Below are 15977 nucleotides of genomic sequence, written 5' to 3'. Positions count from 1 at the left end.
ACGCGAACCACAGAAACATATAGAGAAGTATGTACGTTAAGAATTGATGTTTCCAATGTGTACTAATTAATGACAAAACTAACAATCAGTCAAGTATTACCACCATATCTTTATTCTTATAATGATATGCTGCACGTGATTTCCAAACTTTACACGCTAATCCTGCACAAGACAAATGGTGCATCTCGAGTCATGGATCTATGACGTCACATGTGATGCGTTCATGAGCGTCGGTTCACGCAACATACCAGTGTGTCGTTTGTTTATCAAACAAAACTAATGTCTCTTGAACAAGAGTAATTCTTCATATTTTAAACAGCATGTATCCTAGTGGTATTCGCGTTTCTTTCGTCGGTGAGTATATCATTTATCTTGAGGTAGGAACCATAGCATTGTTCTTACAACACTGCTCTGACGTCAGTTTTCAGGACGTCATCACGCCGTACATAAAGATTTGACAGTCACAAGGAACACATTATTACACACGATGCCATACCACCACTAATGTGTGTGTGATTACATCGTCTTCGTTACCTGAAATATTGGGGTTTTATCCCCCGTTTGACAGCGTCGTTTTGAATGAGATGAGGTGAAATGGAGTTTAACGTCGCGTCCAAGATTATTGGACTTACATAGCGGCGTGCATGTACGTGTGTGTGTGTGTGTGTGTGTGTGTGTGTGTGTGTGTGTGTGTGTGTGTGTTTGTACTAGCATTTATAATACGAGCCCATTGAGATACCAGAGTTTAACATGAATACCCCACTCAGGCACAGTATACTGACCTCGAGCGGACCAGTCCTTGTTTTAGTCCCTTAATGCCGAGCGCCAGACAGGGTAACAACAAGTACCATCTTTTAGCGTCTTTTGGTATGACGCGGCCGGAGATCGAATTCCGGACTTTCCACTCTCCTTGCGGATGCTCTACCACTAGGCCACGGAGGCTGTCACGTCGTTTTGGGGTGATCGATGGCCACCTATAAACAACTACATAGAGGATGCCGTGAAACTTCGTCGACATAATATGACTGATGACATTCACCATTATCGACCAACCATGGAGGATACTTATGGTGGTTGTCAGATACGCTGTTTATCTCATCGAGTGACGTGATTTGAGATGGATGTGTGGATCCCGGAGATGTTGGACTCAGACACTACATTTCCGATAACTTACATTAGAAATTGTCATATTTGGTTTCCTTGCTACCATGACCTAACCAACCATAAAGGACTCGCATCTCAACACTAGGGAAGCTCTTACATGTCACCGATACTGGTGTCACCATCATGTTTGCCCAAGATGCAAAATAGCCCAGCGGCTATCACGTGTCGGATGGTAGTGTTTGAGTGAGTGAGTGAGTGAGTATTGTTTTACCCGCTGTTAGTGATATATTACCGCCATGTCACTGCGTCTACATCAGGGCTTCACACATGGTGCATGTACATTTCCAGGAACTCCATATATCGTCTCCTATCAATTGAACGTTTTGCACTTAATATATGTGACATTTACATACTCATATAAAGTTCATAGTTCCTGTCCGACGTCATCATGAGTATGTATATGTGAATCACGATCAAAAACTGATGACACCAGGAGTTTGCAAAAAATTAGCACATCCTGCCCCAACAGTGGCACCGTCATAATCACATGCAAAGGCAAATAAAATGTTCACCTGAAATAACCCAGACGTGAACATGTGGTTCAAATCAAAATAGGGAAAAACATCGGACGTCATTTTGGACACTGGTGAGTCAAAGTTGGATGTATTCTCCACGTGTCTCTCACAGGACGTTTTGAAAACTTTGCTAAGTCCTTGAATGTTGTAATCCTATCGAACACATTTGAAGCCAGGACTCATAAGACGCTCTTTGAAATCTTCGGAGAAAGAGCTCCTCAAAATTTGCGGAATGTGGACACCTAGGCTGGAGCTGCAGGAATATTGCTCGCGATAAAGGGAATGTTGACAATTGGAATATTGAAGTCAACCCTCTTGTCATACAGTCTTGTAGAGAGTGTTTTGTCACTCTGACACACATAGAACTAAATATGACACATTAAGGGGCGGTCTCACTGGTCTCCTTTATTTCTAGTTCAGGTGGGTAAATCAGTGGAAGGGAATTGGCTTGTTGACCGTTATTGAATGATATCAGATCATCGATAAACATGAAGATTAAGGTAGACTTCTTGGCCAGATCCCCTGTTTTGAGATACAATCATTTTCATAAGCCTAGACAAACCATGACACCATGGGGAGCACAGTTGGTGCCCATGGAGAGGCCTACCTCCAGTGTAAATGTCCTGTCCCTGAATGTCACAGAGATGGTTACCAATGAGGAAGTAAGGAATAGATACATGGATGAACAACTTCTTTATTACAATTAGGGGCAGCGTTTCGGTGTAGGTTCTAACACAGTTATCAAGCAAGTGATCACTTGTGATCTTATCCTTACTCAGGACTACAACTTCTTAATGCCTCTCAAAGAAGGCAATGAGGAGCCCAGCATTTCAAGTATTGTTTTCTCAGAACACTTCAGATGGCATTTATTTCCAATTCTGACAAATAGTCTTGAACCAAGAGATGTAACTGTATCCATGGTCACCATGGTTAGTATAAAAAATGTCCCAAGGATCAAGGAATGAAGTTATCCCTCAACTTGATTCTTTTCTGAGATCCCAAATTCCTTGTTCCACATGGTACGAATTCCTTCCTTGATCGTATTAGGGGCGGTCGGGTAGCATGGTGGTTAGAGTGTTCGCCCAGTCAAAAGTTGATGGTACTGATGTTTGGTTTTGAGAGATTTCCTTCACAGTTATCATGCTGCCATACATGTTGCATTACTTGACTTACTTATACCATGTTAGGATTTGTTTTGTTTCTTTGTTGTTTAACGCCGCAAATACCATGCCCGTCTATATAAAATAAGCACGATAATAGCTGATGATAGATCGGTGATTGGGATTCAATATCATGGTCAATTTCAACAGGTGCTTGTGAGTGGTAAATATGTGCTGCTTCGGTATTTATTTCAAGGAAAAACAGGCTCTACTGTGGAGGCAAGAGAACCATCAGAAGGTGAGGTGAGGTGAGGTGAGGTGAGGTGAGGTGAAATGGGGTTAAAAGTCGCGTCCAAGGTTATTGCACTTATTTAGCGACCTTGCATTCACGCGCGCGTTGTGGTCGCTTGTACTAGTCCGGACTAATGCCGATTTTATAGTGCCAACCCACTAAGATACCATGCCGCAGTTTAACAAGGATACGCCACACAGTCCTTGTTTAAAGCCGAGCGCCATGCAGGTAACAACAACAATGTTTTGACGTGTTTTGGTATGATGTTCCACCTATTTACAACTTCTGAGAGGAAATCGAGCATGCTGTTTCTACCAAGATTTCGAAGAGCATCATACGACTCTATCTCAAAAGTTGTTTGATCAAGGTTACAACATTCAAGGCCTCAGTGAAGCTTTCAAAAGTTTTTATGGTAGACATGTGGAGGACATTACCAAATTTGACGCATCAGTGTACCAAATGTACCAAATGTTCCTATATTTTTTCAAATGAACAATTGACTTGCCTCTGCATGTGTTTGTGACGGGTGCCATCGATAGGGCAGGATACTTGTTAATGATATAGCCGGAATTGTACAATCGACTCTGCTTCATGCTATTGGATTTTTATTTGACATGGAAAGGATTTTGTAGCTTTATTGACAGAAGGAAAGCTTGAAAAAGGACCAATTACACCTGCTATTAAGCGCCTGTTGCTTTGATGATGTGAAAGTTCTACTGACTGTCTTTTTGTATTTATCTTCATTTAGATACGAATATGAACACCCCTGAAATCTTGACGTCTTTAATTGCAACAATAATGTGTACATGTAATTGGATACATTTGATAGAGTGAGTGAGTTGGGTTAGCTGCCACTTTGAACAGTATTTCTGTCACATCGTTTGTCTGTCGTTTTGCACATCGATTTTCAACATTTGCCTTGATGATGTGAAAGTAAAACATTTGATTTGATGTTATCTGGCGATGGATATAGAAATTCTCTTGTGTGTTATGCCAGATTAAGTACAGTTATACGAAAGAATTGGGAATTTCTTAACTTCTTTTGAGTAGTATAGTATAATTACTTAAAATATATTTCTTATCATTAAATTATAAAACGCATTTTATCCAATAACAAACTGCTCCAGACAAATATTGACTGTTGTGATTTCTTCACCAGAAAACGCTGTTGATTCCTTAAGACGCGACCTTGACACTCCCATAGAACGTCCTCGTCACGATAAGATCTGGAACATGCGTGGCCAGCAGTGTGACAACTGATAGCAGACACATAAAGGTATGTTAAAGGTATTTAACACGTTTAGTACATTATAATGATAATTATAAGGTTATATTTGTTGAAATCTTCATTTATATATAGAGATCTGTAGGTTTGGATAAGTAAATATCACAAAACTCAAAACATTACTTTCCACAGTTATTTTATGTCAAATAAATACAGTGACACCTGCTTCACTGGTGAGTAAGCGGGGACCTGCTGGACTTCAGTTTTAACAGTAGCAATGTCGTTAAAAGGGGAATCGTGCACGTACAGACTGAAATGGGGTCTAACGTCGCGTCCAAGATTATTGCACTTCTATAGCGACGTACATGTACGTGTGTGTGTTGCTGCTTGTACTAGTCCGGACTGATGCCGATTTATTGTGCTAGAAACTGAGATACCATGCCGCAGTTTAACACGAATACCCCGACCAGACACAGTATGCAGACTCCGAGCCGACCACTCCTTGTTTTATCCCCTTTTTGCCGGGTAACAACAAGTACCATCTTTTAACGCCTTTTGGTATGACGCGGTCAGGGGTGGAACCCCGGACCTTCTGCTCTCCGGGCGGACGCTCAACCACTAGACCACAGAGGCGCTCCAGTAGACCATAGACCTGGCTTGAATTACCCATGTAGGTACAATGTGTGAAGGCCAATTATGATGTCTCCCGCCGTGATATGGTTTAAATGTTACTGAAAGCGGCCTAAATCTACACTCACTCACACACTTATCCAGCGGTAAGGGAAAGGGGTAAACAGATGATATCAGATTGAAACTTTGATGACAAATGTTACGAGAATCGGGGCAACGGAAACTGTACAAATTGGTACAAAACATGAAATTATTAGGTAGCAAAGCGTAGTTATCACGATACCCTTCGATTACTACTACCGTAAAACTGCTAAAAGCTGTGCCATTATACATTAGCTCAATACTTTACTTTACGGAATGGGTCCTTATTTAAATTCGAGTATGAATACCCCTGAGACCTTGACGTTTTTAACTGCGACTCTTATGTGTAACCGGATACATGTGATAGAGTGAGTGAGTTGGCTTTAACGCCGCTTTGAACAGCATTTCTGTTATATCGCGGCATGTCAGCTTGAGTGGAAATCCCGAAGTGATGCAGATCTTAGACGTTTACACTTTGGGGTGCTGACACACCTACAAACATAATCAGGCCGATTAACCCACTGTATTTAAACCCAAGATCATAGATGTTTTGAACCCAACTGATGTATCAGCGGGGTTGGAAGCCTTGATCCTAGGATCCTTGCAGCTATAAGGGGCGCAACTCTGCACAACACTCTCCACAAATTACACAAACGAACATAAATACAGAATTGTAAAACGTCCTCCGTAACTACTCAATACACACGTGATGAACCTCCTCAGACAATGCTACTACTGTTACTGTCAACGTTGGCATGGAGCGTCCTCGGCGACATGACGACAACGATGCAGGTGACGAGTCAACAGGGACAGACGTTGCTGGGGTCGTTCTGTTTCGACCTGAAGGCGGACACCCTGGGATGGGAGCTAGACGTGACCTTCAGCACGCCGGTCAAGGACGTTAGCGTAAGGAACACCAACTATTTTTAGATTTGATAGCAAAAACATTTTTTTTCAATTCAATATATTTGAAGTGATCAAAGAGAGATAACTCTAAATTCCAACGGGACCAATTTCGGGCCTATAAACTGGACCTATTTCTGTTCTACAAATTGGATACACCTTAAACGATTATTTGGTATTGTGAATAGAAATCGATAACTTGTTACACATAACTCATCATCCAAGCCTTACAGTACACAATGATTCGCTGTTCATGATATCAATCCTGGGATTGTCTTGTGACGACTCGAATATTTACAGACCGCCGTCATGTAGCGGGAATGTTGGTAGACCCATAAAAAAAAATCGAATTTGAATCAGACAAACCAATGATTGATAGCATGAACACCCCACACATCCTTACTATGGCAAACAATCAGTGTGGCGTTACACAACAAACAGCAAACAAACAATCGTGAGGAGAGGTCGTAGTTTCTGTGTTAACTACATAACGGACAGCAACTGATGTAAAGGCTTCTAATTTCACACATTTTACCTAATCGTCTCAATCAAGGTTCACCACCAAAGGCCCACTTACGAAACTCCAGATATCAAATATTGTTGTATTTGTTTGTTTGTTGTTTAACGTCGCAATCAAAAATATTCCAACTACATGACGGCGGTCTGTAAATAATCTGGACCAGACACTCCAGTGATAGATGGTATGAACATATATCCACGCAAGTGAGATACGATACGTATCAGCTAAATCATCGAGCCTGACCACCATATCCCGTTCGTCGCATCCTACGACAAGTATAGTCGCCTTTAACGGCAAGCATGGGTTGCTGAAGTCCTATTCGACCTCGGATCTTGACGGGTCAAATATTCTTTTATAAGTGATGTAGGTTATCAAAATCACATTTTATGACCTTTACATGAAACATGCAGGACGGAGTGATAGCACAGTGGTTAAAGCGTTCGCTCTTCGCGCCAAAGACCCGGGTTCGATTCCCCATACATGTACAATGTGTGAAGCCCATTCCAGGTGCCCCCGTCGTGATATTGCTGAAATACTGCTGAAATACTGCTGAAAGCGACGTAAAACAATGGAACGACATGGAACTTACACACCCCCTTAAATACTGGCACTTACTTTTTAATCAAAGTGTGTGGCGTTTTGAATTCCCAGCAATATGATGGTGACGTCATCTCTCCCTCGTCCGCATCCTGCTTCACCCAGCTGCAGATGGTCAATAAGCCCCCGGACGGCGTCCACTACACAGGCGAACACCTGTGTGTCAAGATGATGGTACACAGATGCGGTGCTGCTGTCATCACTGCGACGGGGGTGCTCAGGGATCTTACCCATGCCCAACAGACAGTACCAGCCGTGTCGACGTTTGCAGGTATGTATCAAGTCATACCCTGACGTTTGTTTGTTTGTTTGTCGTTTAACGCCGCACTCAGCAATATTCCAGCTATATGACGGCGGTCTGTAAAAAATCGAGTCTGGACCAGATAACCCAGTGATTGACTTCATGAGCATCGATCGACGCAATTGGGATACGATGACATGCATCAACCAAGTCAGCGAGCCTGACCACCCGATCCCGTTAGTCGCCTCTTACGACAAGCATAGTCGCCTTAAACGGCATGCACGGGCTACTGAAGACCCATTCTACCCCGGATACTCACGGGTCCAAACTCTGACGATGTAGATTACATTTCGTGAAGGGTGATTCCAAACCATAACGTAAGTATCCTGTATTTTGAACAATAATAAACTGTATTCATTGAACGCCTACAACATAGCGAATGTCTTGGAGCTATAAGTGTGCTTCAGATTTGTTAAATTTATCACAACGTTCACCATGTCAACAATCATACGAAATTTCAACTAAAAAGACCAGTGTATGGTTCCGATCATATCATAAGCCCTCTCCCTTCAGTTTTCGTGGATTAACAACTGAAGCCTCGGTTGTTGAGTGGGTTACATCGCTGACTGTGTGCTGGCGATAAGGTGCCTCACTCTTGTAGTGTGGGATCGAATCCCGAATGGGTCTCAACCCCCAAAAGTACGAGAATGTGTGCTTTACTCAGAACAAGTGTTGTCCCAAGTATAATAGTTGTTACATTTGTCCACTTTCTACATGGCAGTGTGTTTTAACAACTGTGCCACTGTACGTTAACGTAAACACCTGTGGGTATTTATTGCAAGGTGCCCAGGCCACCAAGTACAACTATGTCGAGGTCCTGATGAAGTCGATGATGTTCTACGAGGCTCAGAGATCCGGGAAACTCCCCGCTGACAACAGGATCCCTTGGAGGGGGGACTCGGCGTTAGGAGACAAGGGAGATAACGGGGAGGATCTCACTGGGGGATGGTATGACGGTGAGTACCACTGTACAGAGGGAGGGGGACTCGGCGTTAGGAGACAAGGGAGATAATGGGGAGGATCTCACTGGGGGATGGTATGACGGTGAGTACCACTGTACAGAGGGAGGGGGACTCGGCGTTAGGAGACAAGGGAGATAACGGGGAGGATCTCACTGGAGGATGGTATGACGGTGACTACCACTGTACAGAGGGAGGGGGACTCGGCGTTAGGAGACAAGGGAGATAACGGGGAGGATCTCACTGGAGGATGGTATGACGGTGAGTTAGACTGTACAGAGGGGGACTCGGCGTTAGGAGACAAGGGAGATGATGGGGAAGACCTGACTAGAGGATGGTATGACGGTGAGTAGGACTATACAGAGGGAGGGGGACACGGCGTTAGGAGACAAGGGAGATGATGGGGAAGACCTGACTAGAGGATGGTATGACGGTGAGTAGGACTATACAGAGGGAGGGGGACACGGCGTTAGGAGACAAGGGAGATGATGGGGAAGACCTGACTGGAGGATGGTATGACGGTGAGTTGGACAATACAGAGGGAGGGGGACACGGCGTTAGGAGACAAGGGAATGGCTGTAGCGGGGAAGGTGTTGAAGGATGGACTGGTGGGTGGTTGAATGACTGTAGTGAGGGAGTTGTTGGGGGATGGACTGGTGGGTGGTTGAATGGATGTAGTAGTAGAACAAAATTTGGTGGTAGATGCGGTTGGACAGGGGAGTGGGAACTCCATACATGGGCAGCGTATGAAGGCGAGTGTCAAGTGAAGATGTTGGTAAATTATAAACATAACCAACAACAACTAGTTCCCTATCTTCTTTAGCCGGAGGCAATACAAAGTTCAACTTCCCCATGGCGTTCAGCACGACCTTCCTGACCTGGGGTCTGATCAGATACAAGGACGCCTACGAGAAGACGGGTCAACTGGATAAGATGTACGAGTGCATCAAGTGGCCTCTGGACTACTTCATCAAGTGTCACACCCAACAGGACGAACTATACGTACAGGTATGGGGACATGGCTCTTGTCTTGAATACTAGTCTGTATCAGTTAACAATCGGAACAAGTTATATCCAACCATATTCTCTGTGTAGCTAAAGACGAATGAGGAACCAGTGACCATTGGTGTGCAATACGATCCACGGTTATGTTGGTCTGTTGTCCATGGTAGTTGCCCTTCGTCACTGGTCACTCGTGTTTGTCAGTGAGTGAGTGAGTGAGTGAGTGAGTGAGTGAGTGAGTGAGTGAGTGAGTGAGTATGGTGTTGCGTCGTTTTTAGCAATGTTCCAGGGGGCACCAGAAATGGGCTTCACACATTGTACCAATGTGGGAAGTCGAACCCAGGTCTTTGGCGTGACGAGCGAACGCTTTAACCACTGGGCTACCCCACCGCCCCTAACCACAGAAGATGGAGGAACGTAGTGTGTACAACCCCATGCAGAATTGGGGCAGAAAACAACATTCACTTATCCTTAAAACGGTTGTGGGGTTGACGGGTAGCTCAACGGTTAACTCATTGCTTTGTCATGTAGGTCCATGCACACGGTAACACGAACATGTACTGTTGGAACGGTGGCATTGCAATTCTTGATGCTGAGTTTTGTAATTCACCTACCAATACCCTTCTAAGACTTACAGGTTTTTGTAGCCACATGTCACTCACTCACTCACTGCATGCCCTACGTGTATTGGGATGCTTTGGGATGGTTCCTTATACACATATTTATGTCCAACGATCAACCCCGGGCTGCTATATTAGACAGGAGACGGTGCCTATGAACACTCGACGTGGACGAGCCCAGAACGCATGAACCAGAACAGGCCTACGTTCAAGATAGATGCTGACAACCATGGGTCTGATATTGCCATGGAAGTTGCAGCAGCAATGGCGGCTGGCTCCATTGCATTTAAACAGAAAGGTGAGGTAAAGTTGGCGGTACTGCCCCTTAGGGAGGTGGGGAGAAGGAAGGGGAGTAGATGATGGGGTTGCATTCGTGACCAACTCGTGTTATTCCGGGACAAGCCGAATAGCGAGTCGTGCCCCTCTCATGGCCATTTTTGCGACCGGGTTCCGTCTTAGCGCAAACAGGCATACCTAAAACAATTGTCAACTCGTTGCGTAATGGTTCACATATATTTCCCCATATAGTATATATATTTCAGATGCAATTTAAAGCACATCGGGACGTGCGAAATTATACAGTATGATTGAATACATTTAACTGTGTCTTGGGTATATTTTTAGACGCAAAACATATGTAAAATCAAAAAATATTTCTTAGGGATTCTATGACGAAGAACTTATAATCATACGCGCATTCTGATTGGTTACATTACATTCATCGATAGGGGGACGAGTCTTCTTGCAGGTTACGGAAAGGGGCGAGTGGTGACGAATGGGTGGGGTTTGTGTTTGGGGGAGGAGAGGGGAGAGGTGGTGGCGGTGTCAGTGGTGCAGTTCTGTAAGCTGCTACAAATCGCTGTGCGCTAGAGCCCAATCTCATTAAAATCAGATCTTTGTTCTCGCTACTGCACTTTGATTTATCTGATTTTAATGAAATAGGCTAAGAGCCGTGCCAGTTTATATTGGTGAGGAAAGCCCAAAGTGATGCAGGTCTTAGATGTTACCACTTTGCTGAAATCTAAAAGCACAGGTATGGTGCTGACAAACCTAGAAACATAATCGGGGCGAACTGGGATTCGAACCAACAATAATTCCTGGCGTACCCAAGGGACACAACTCTGCACAGCGAATTGCGGCGATTGGGCCACCTGTGCCCCCCATATTCTTTTTAAAGCTGTGTTAAATACAGCAATCACACCGTTCTCTAGGTAAAGCGTAATCACATGTATAGAGTACTGGTGATTTGTTTGTAGATCCTGCATATTCCTCCACACTATTGACCCATGCGAAGCAGTTGTATACGTACGCCCTGGCTCACCAAGGGAAGTACAGTGACAGCGTCCCGGATGTCTCCGACTTCTACAAGTGAGTATGTTACATACAGGGAAATCTCTTTTTCTATGGGGGCGGTCGGGTAGCCCAGTGGTTAAAGCGTTCGCTCGTCACGCCGAAGACCCGGGTTCGATTCCCGACATGGGTACAATGTGTGAAGCCCATTTGTGGTGTCCCCCGCCGTGATATTGCTGGAACATTGCTAAAAGCGGCGTAAAACCATACTCACTCACTCACTCTTTTTCTATGACCTCCATACTCCAAATACTCTTTTTAGCAAATCATTTCCCTGAATCCTCTAAAGCCATTGGTCGGCGACGGTAATGTTAACACAGCAACGAAGTAATTTATAATTCCATGGTGATTGGTGTAGCTTCTATTCTTGGCAACGTTAGTCACTGGATATTGCAGGTCATATGGGTTCGCTGACGAGAACAGTTGGGGCGCCATCTGGATGTACAAAGCCACGGGAGATAACCAGTACTTGGCTGACGCAGAACAGCACTATATACCGGGGCCGGCATGGGGATTCTCGTGGGATGAAAAAAATGGTGGCGCTAATGTAAGTTAAACGTTCAAAAGTGTAACTCAACGTGTGGTAGATAATACAAATTGTTTGTGAATGGTTGGCATGGTTGTCAAAAAGTAAGTGAGTGAGTGAGTGAGTATGGTTTTACGCCGCTTTTAGCAATATTCCAGCAATATCACGGCGAGAGACACCAGAAATGGGGTTCACACATTGTACCCATGTCGGGACTCGAACTTTGAATAACTCTCCCAACTTATAACCTTTCAAGGTTCCGTCCCCGGCTGCGTCATTCCAATAGACGTTAAAAGATGGTAATTGTTGTTACCCTGCCTGGGTCAAAAACAAGTATTGGTCTGCACGGAGCATACTGTGTCTAAGTGGGGTATTCATGTTAAACTGCGACATGACATTTCAGCGGGCTAGCACTATAAAATCGGCATTAGTCCGGACTAGTACAAGCAGCCACACACACACACACACACACACACACACACACACACACACACACACACACACACACACACACACACACACACACACACACACACACACACACACACACAAACAAACAAACACACGCACGCGCGCGCACACACACACACACACACACACACACACACACACACAAACACACACACACACACACACACACACACACACTAACACTAACACTAACACTAACACACACACGCACACAGACGCTACATAAGTGCAATGATCTTGAACGCGATGTTAAAGCCCATTTCACCTCCCCTCAATACTGTCTGTGACTCTCTGACTCTCTGTCTCTCTGTCTCTGTCTGTCTGACTGTCTGTCTCTCTCTCTCTCTCTCTCTCTCTCTCTGGGGGCACGGGTGGCCATGTCGTCTAAGGCGCCGATATTCGCTGTGCAGAGTTGCGTCCCTTGGGCACGCCAGAAACCTATGACCGAAATTGTTTCAGATTTGGTAAATGATTATGTTTCTAGGTTTGTCAGCACCATACCTGTGCTCGTGGGTTTCACCGAAGTGGTAAACGTCTGAGACCTGCATCACTTCGGGCCTAACTCCCACATCAAGTTGACACGTCGCGATATAACTGGAATACTGTTGAAATCGGCGTTAAACCCAACACACACACTCCTCATCTCTCTCTCAACCCATAATCGACTTCTCAGGAGGGTAGATGAAGTGTAGATGTTGTTTTAAACTGACATTCGGCAATATCACGGAGGCATGCAATTAATAGAGCCTGTGTCAACATACACTGCAACCCGACACAGTGTTTCACGTTTACTGCTCTATCAACATAATATAGGGTACAGAGGAGATTCCGGAAGGGAATGTTAAGTGTGTTGATGTGTTGAGATCTGGTCTTTATTCAGTCGTGGAAGGCAGTGTGGATTGATGCTGTTTCCACTGCCAGGTTTGTCTGCATGTGCAGGCCAAAGATCCCAAGCACATATACTAACACCCACCAACTTACCTGCAGGTTCTGTTGTACGAGGCAACCAAGAAAAGCATCTATCAACAGGACATTGTAGCCACCTTCAACGCCTGGCTACCTGGGGGAACTGTCGCCTATACGCCCAACTGCCTCGCCTTCAGGTTAAAGTGGGGCCCTCTCCGATATTCAGGTTGGTTGCGGGACAAATAAGAGTACAGTCAAACCTCGTTAATCCGGATGAAATCTCGTTAATCCGGACAAAACCTCGTTAATCCGGACGGAACATCGTTAATCCGAATGGAACCTCGTTAATACGGACGGAATCTCGTTAATCCTAAAGTAATCGTCCAAAAATCAACACATTTCCGAACAAACGGCTAATTGTTGGGGTGTCTTGAATATATCTATCTACATGTTACTGACAGTAATCGTCCGGAAAATCAGGTTTCCGTATAAACGGGGTCCATGTTAACAGGGTTTGATTTTATATACCCTTTTGTACCGAGAACATGTGAAAGAGATATTTAATTTGATATATGTATTAGTTAAAAAAAACTTGGCTCTCAAATGTGAAAGTAAAGTGAAAAGGCTAGGGTAGCATAAAGTGTGGAGATTGATTGTTGAGGAATATAGGATGTTTTATATTGACATCCTTGCAGTTTCTCTTGGTTCATGAAGTAACGTTCACAGAAGTTTCATTAAGTCAACATACGGAGAGTTCGTGTATTTATGAAACGATAAACTTTATTCCTTGGTTATGAATAGACGCTAAAATATTTGTATTTATGGATTGTTAAATGAGTACTAAGTATTCATAGAATATAACATCAGAGGCCTTGATACTTGTCTTCAATGATAATGAGATGTATTCTTCCAATTATATTTTCATCTACTGGCGATGAGATGCAACGTTCTGTACGGTTATTCCTCGGGTATGGAATAAATACTTTTATATCCAATTATGATAAAATTTAAAACCTGAAAATATATCTAACTGCTTGTGACCTCCTTCAGCTAACATGGCGTACCTGGCTCTGGTGGCAGCGGATGAAGGTATCAATACCTCGCAGTACCGCCAGTGGGCGATAGGTCAGATCCACTATATTCTTGGAGATACCGGAAGGAGTTTTATTGCAGGGTTTGGAAACAACCCCCCACAGAGACTTCATCACCGGTCAAGGTAAGGTCAACCATCGGCCGATATTTCTGGCGTTTACCTGTTACTTTTTTTTATCCACATTTACGATAAATTTTGAAAAACATTTATCCTGGTAGAAAGTAATATGTATATGATGTTTTGAGGATTGAACTTCGCCCTGCACACTTACTAGATTGTCCTGTCTTTGTTATAGGCATATGTGCCTCGTGAAGATTCCGGGGTAGAATAGGTCTTCGGCAACGTAAGAGGCGACTAAAGGGATCGGATGGTCAGGCTCGCTGACTTGGTTGATGCATTTAATCGTATCCCAATTGCGTGGATCGATGCTCATGATATCAATCACTGGATTGTCTGGTCGTTAAACAACAAACAAACAAATATAGGCATATGCTCACGCTAAAGCTCAGATCAGAATGGCAGCGAACTAGATGTGTTTCAATCTTAGTTTCTGTTTTGTTTTGAAAGTTCTCCGTTTCGTGTTATTCTTTAGTTATATTTGTTCGTCTACATTTGGAGGACTCTCATAACAATTAACGTAGTTAGTAAATATATGTAACTACATTAGTAATAATAAAATACAAACTACAAGTAATGTGGAAATAACTGAATTGAACCCAAAGTGTTCATTGCAATGCTTTGGGCAAGAGAACCGAACTGTGTATCGTTGAGCAGATTATCATCACAAACATGGAGCCCATATCCTTTCAAGTAGAAAGAAATTAATTAATAGCTGAACATTACCAGTTGATGTCCTCTCATGTTCAGTTCGTGTCCATTGCTCCCCGCACCCTGCTCCTGGGACATGGAGAAGTACAAAGGCCCCAACCCTCAAGTCTTATACGGCGCCATGGTCGGCGGGCCCGACCAGAACGACAAGTACAGTGATGACAGGGACGACACCATGAGGAACGAAGTTGCCTGCGACTACAACGCCGGCCTGCAATCAAGCGTAGCTGGTACGTTGGGAACTGATAGGGCTGATATGTATAATTATAAGTTATTATTAATAATCCTGTTTGATTACAAACAGTTCATCGTGTTAATAAACTGATTTAAACCGAAGTCGACTGATTTAAACATTCATCATTCATTCACGGGATCGTTGTATTGATTAACTCAGCAGAGTTCATAATCCTTCATAAATTGAACTAAGATGTATTTTAGAACCAATGTATTTTTAAGAAATGAGAATACATGTGTTAAACATTGGCAAGTGGCGATGCTTTTTATAAGTCGAACTTCTCTGTTATTCGAGATTTGATTCATCCTGGTCCCGTAGTCATTCTGACGAATACCTGGGAACAATCAAGTCCATCGATAAAACATTGTTGATTATGTTTTAATATCCAATTTTCAATTCCATGTGTTACTGCATTGTGCAATAAACAGATGTTTAATAATGAGCAAGACAGAATATATTGAAACAATCAAAATCTTCATGATTTTATTATAGTTGTACCAATTGTATGTTTCAGGTCTTCAGCATCTGGCCAATGGTAATCAGTTTCCCAGCCCCCTGCAGCCTGTCTGTCCTCAATGATCACCCACAGATAGACTGTGACATTGTGGAATTATCGTTATTGATTTCACAAGTTATCAATGATAAAGATATATGTGCCC

The 15977-nt window shown here is 43.6% G+C and overlaps 1 protein-coding gene across 1 annotated transcript; it reads left to right on the top strand.

Annotated features, from left to right (window-relative positions):
* Nucleotides 1–5733: 5733 nt before the first annotated feature.
* LOC139471147 (endoglucanase E-4-like) lies at nt 5734–15972 on the top strand. Its single transcript, XM_071253411.1, has 11 exons — nt 5734–5913; nt 7082–7298; nt 8111–8284; nt 9111–9295; nt 10048–10207; nt 11166–11277; nt 11656–11806; nt 13244–13388; nt 14213–14378; nt 15123–15313; nt 15833–15972. The coding sequence occupies exons 1-11, from the start codon at nt 5734–5736 to the stop codon at nt 15895–15897; spliced, it is 1746 nt and encodes a 581-aa protein (XP_071109512.1). The 3' UTR covers nt 15898–15972.
* The last annotated feature ends 5 nt before the right edge of the window (nt 15973–15977 follow it).

This window comes from Haliotis cracherodii, unplaced genomic scaffold (genome assembly GCF_022045235.1).
Source record: "Haliotis cracherodii isolate W230 unplaced genomic scaffold, xgHalCrac1.p SCAF_22, whole genome shotgun sequence".
Taxonomy (NCBI): Eukaryota; Metazoa; Mollusca; class Gastropoda; order Lepetellida; family Haliotidae; genus Haliotis; species Haliotis cracherodii.
Note: the sequence above shows the minus strand (reverse complement) of the source record. Positions and strands in the feature narration are given on the sequence as shown.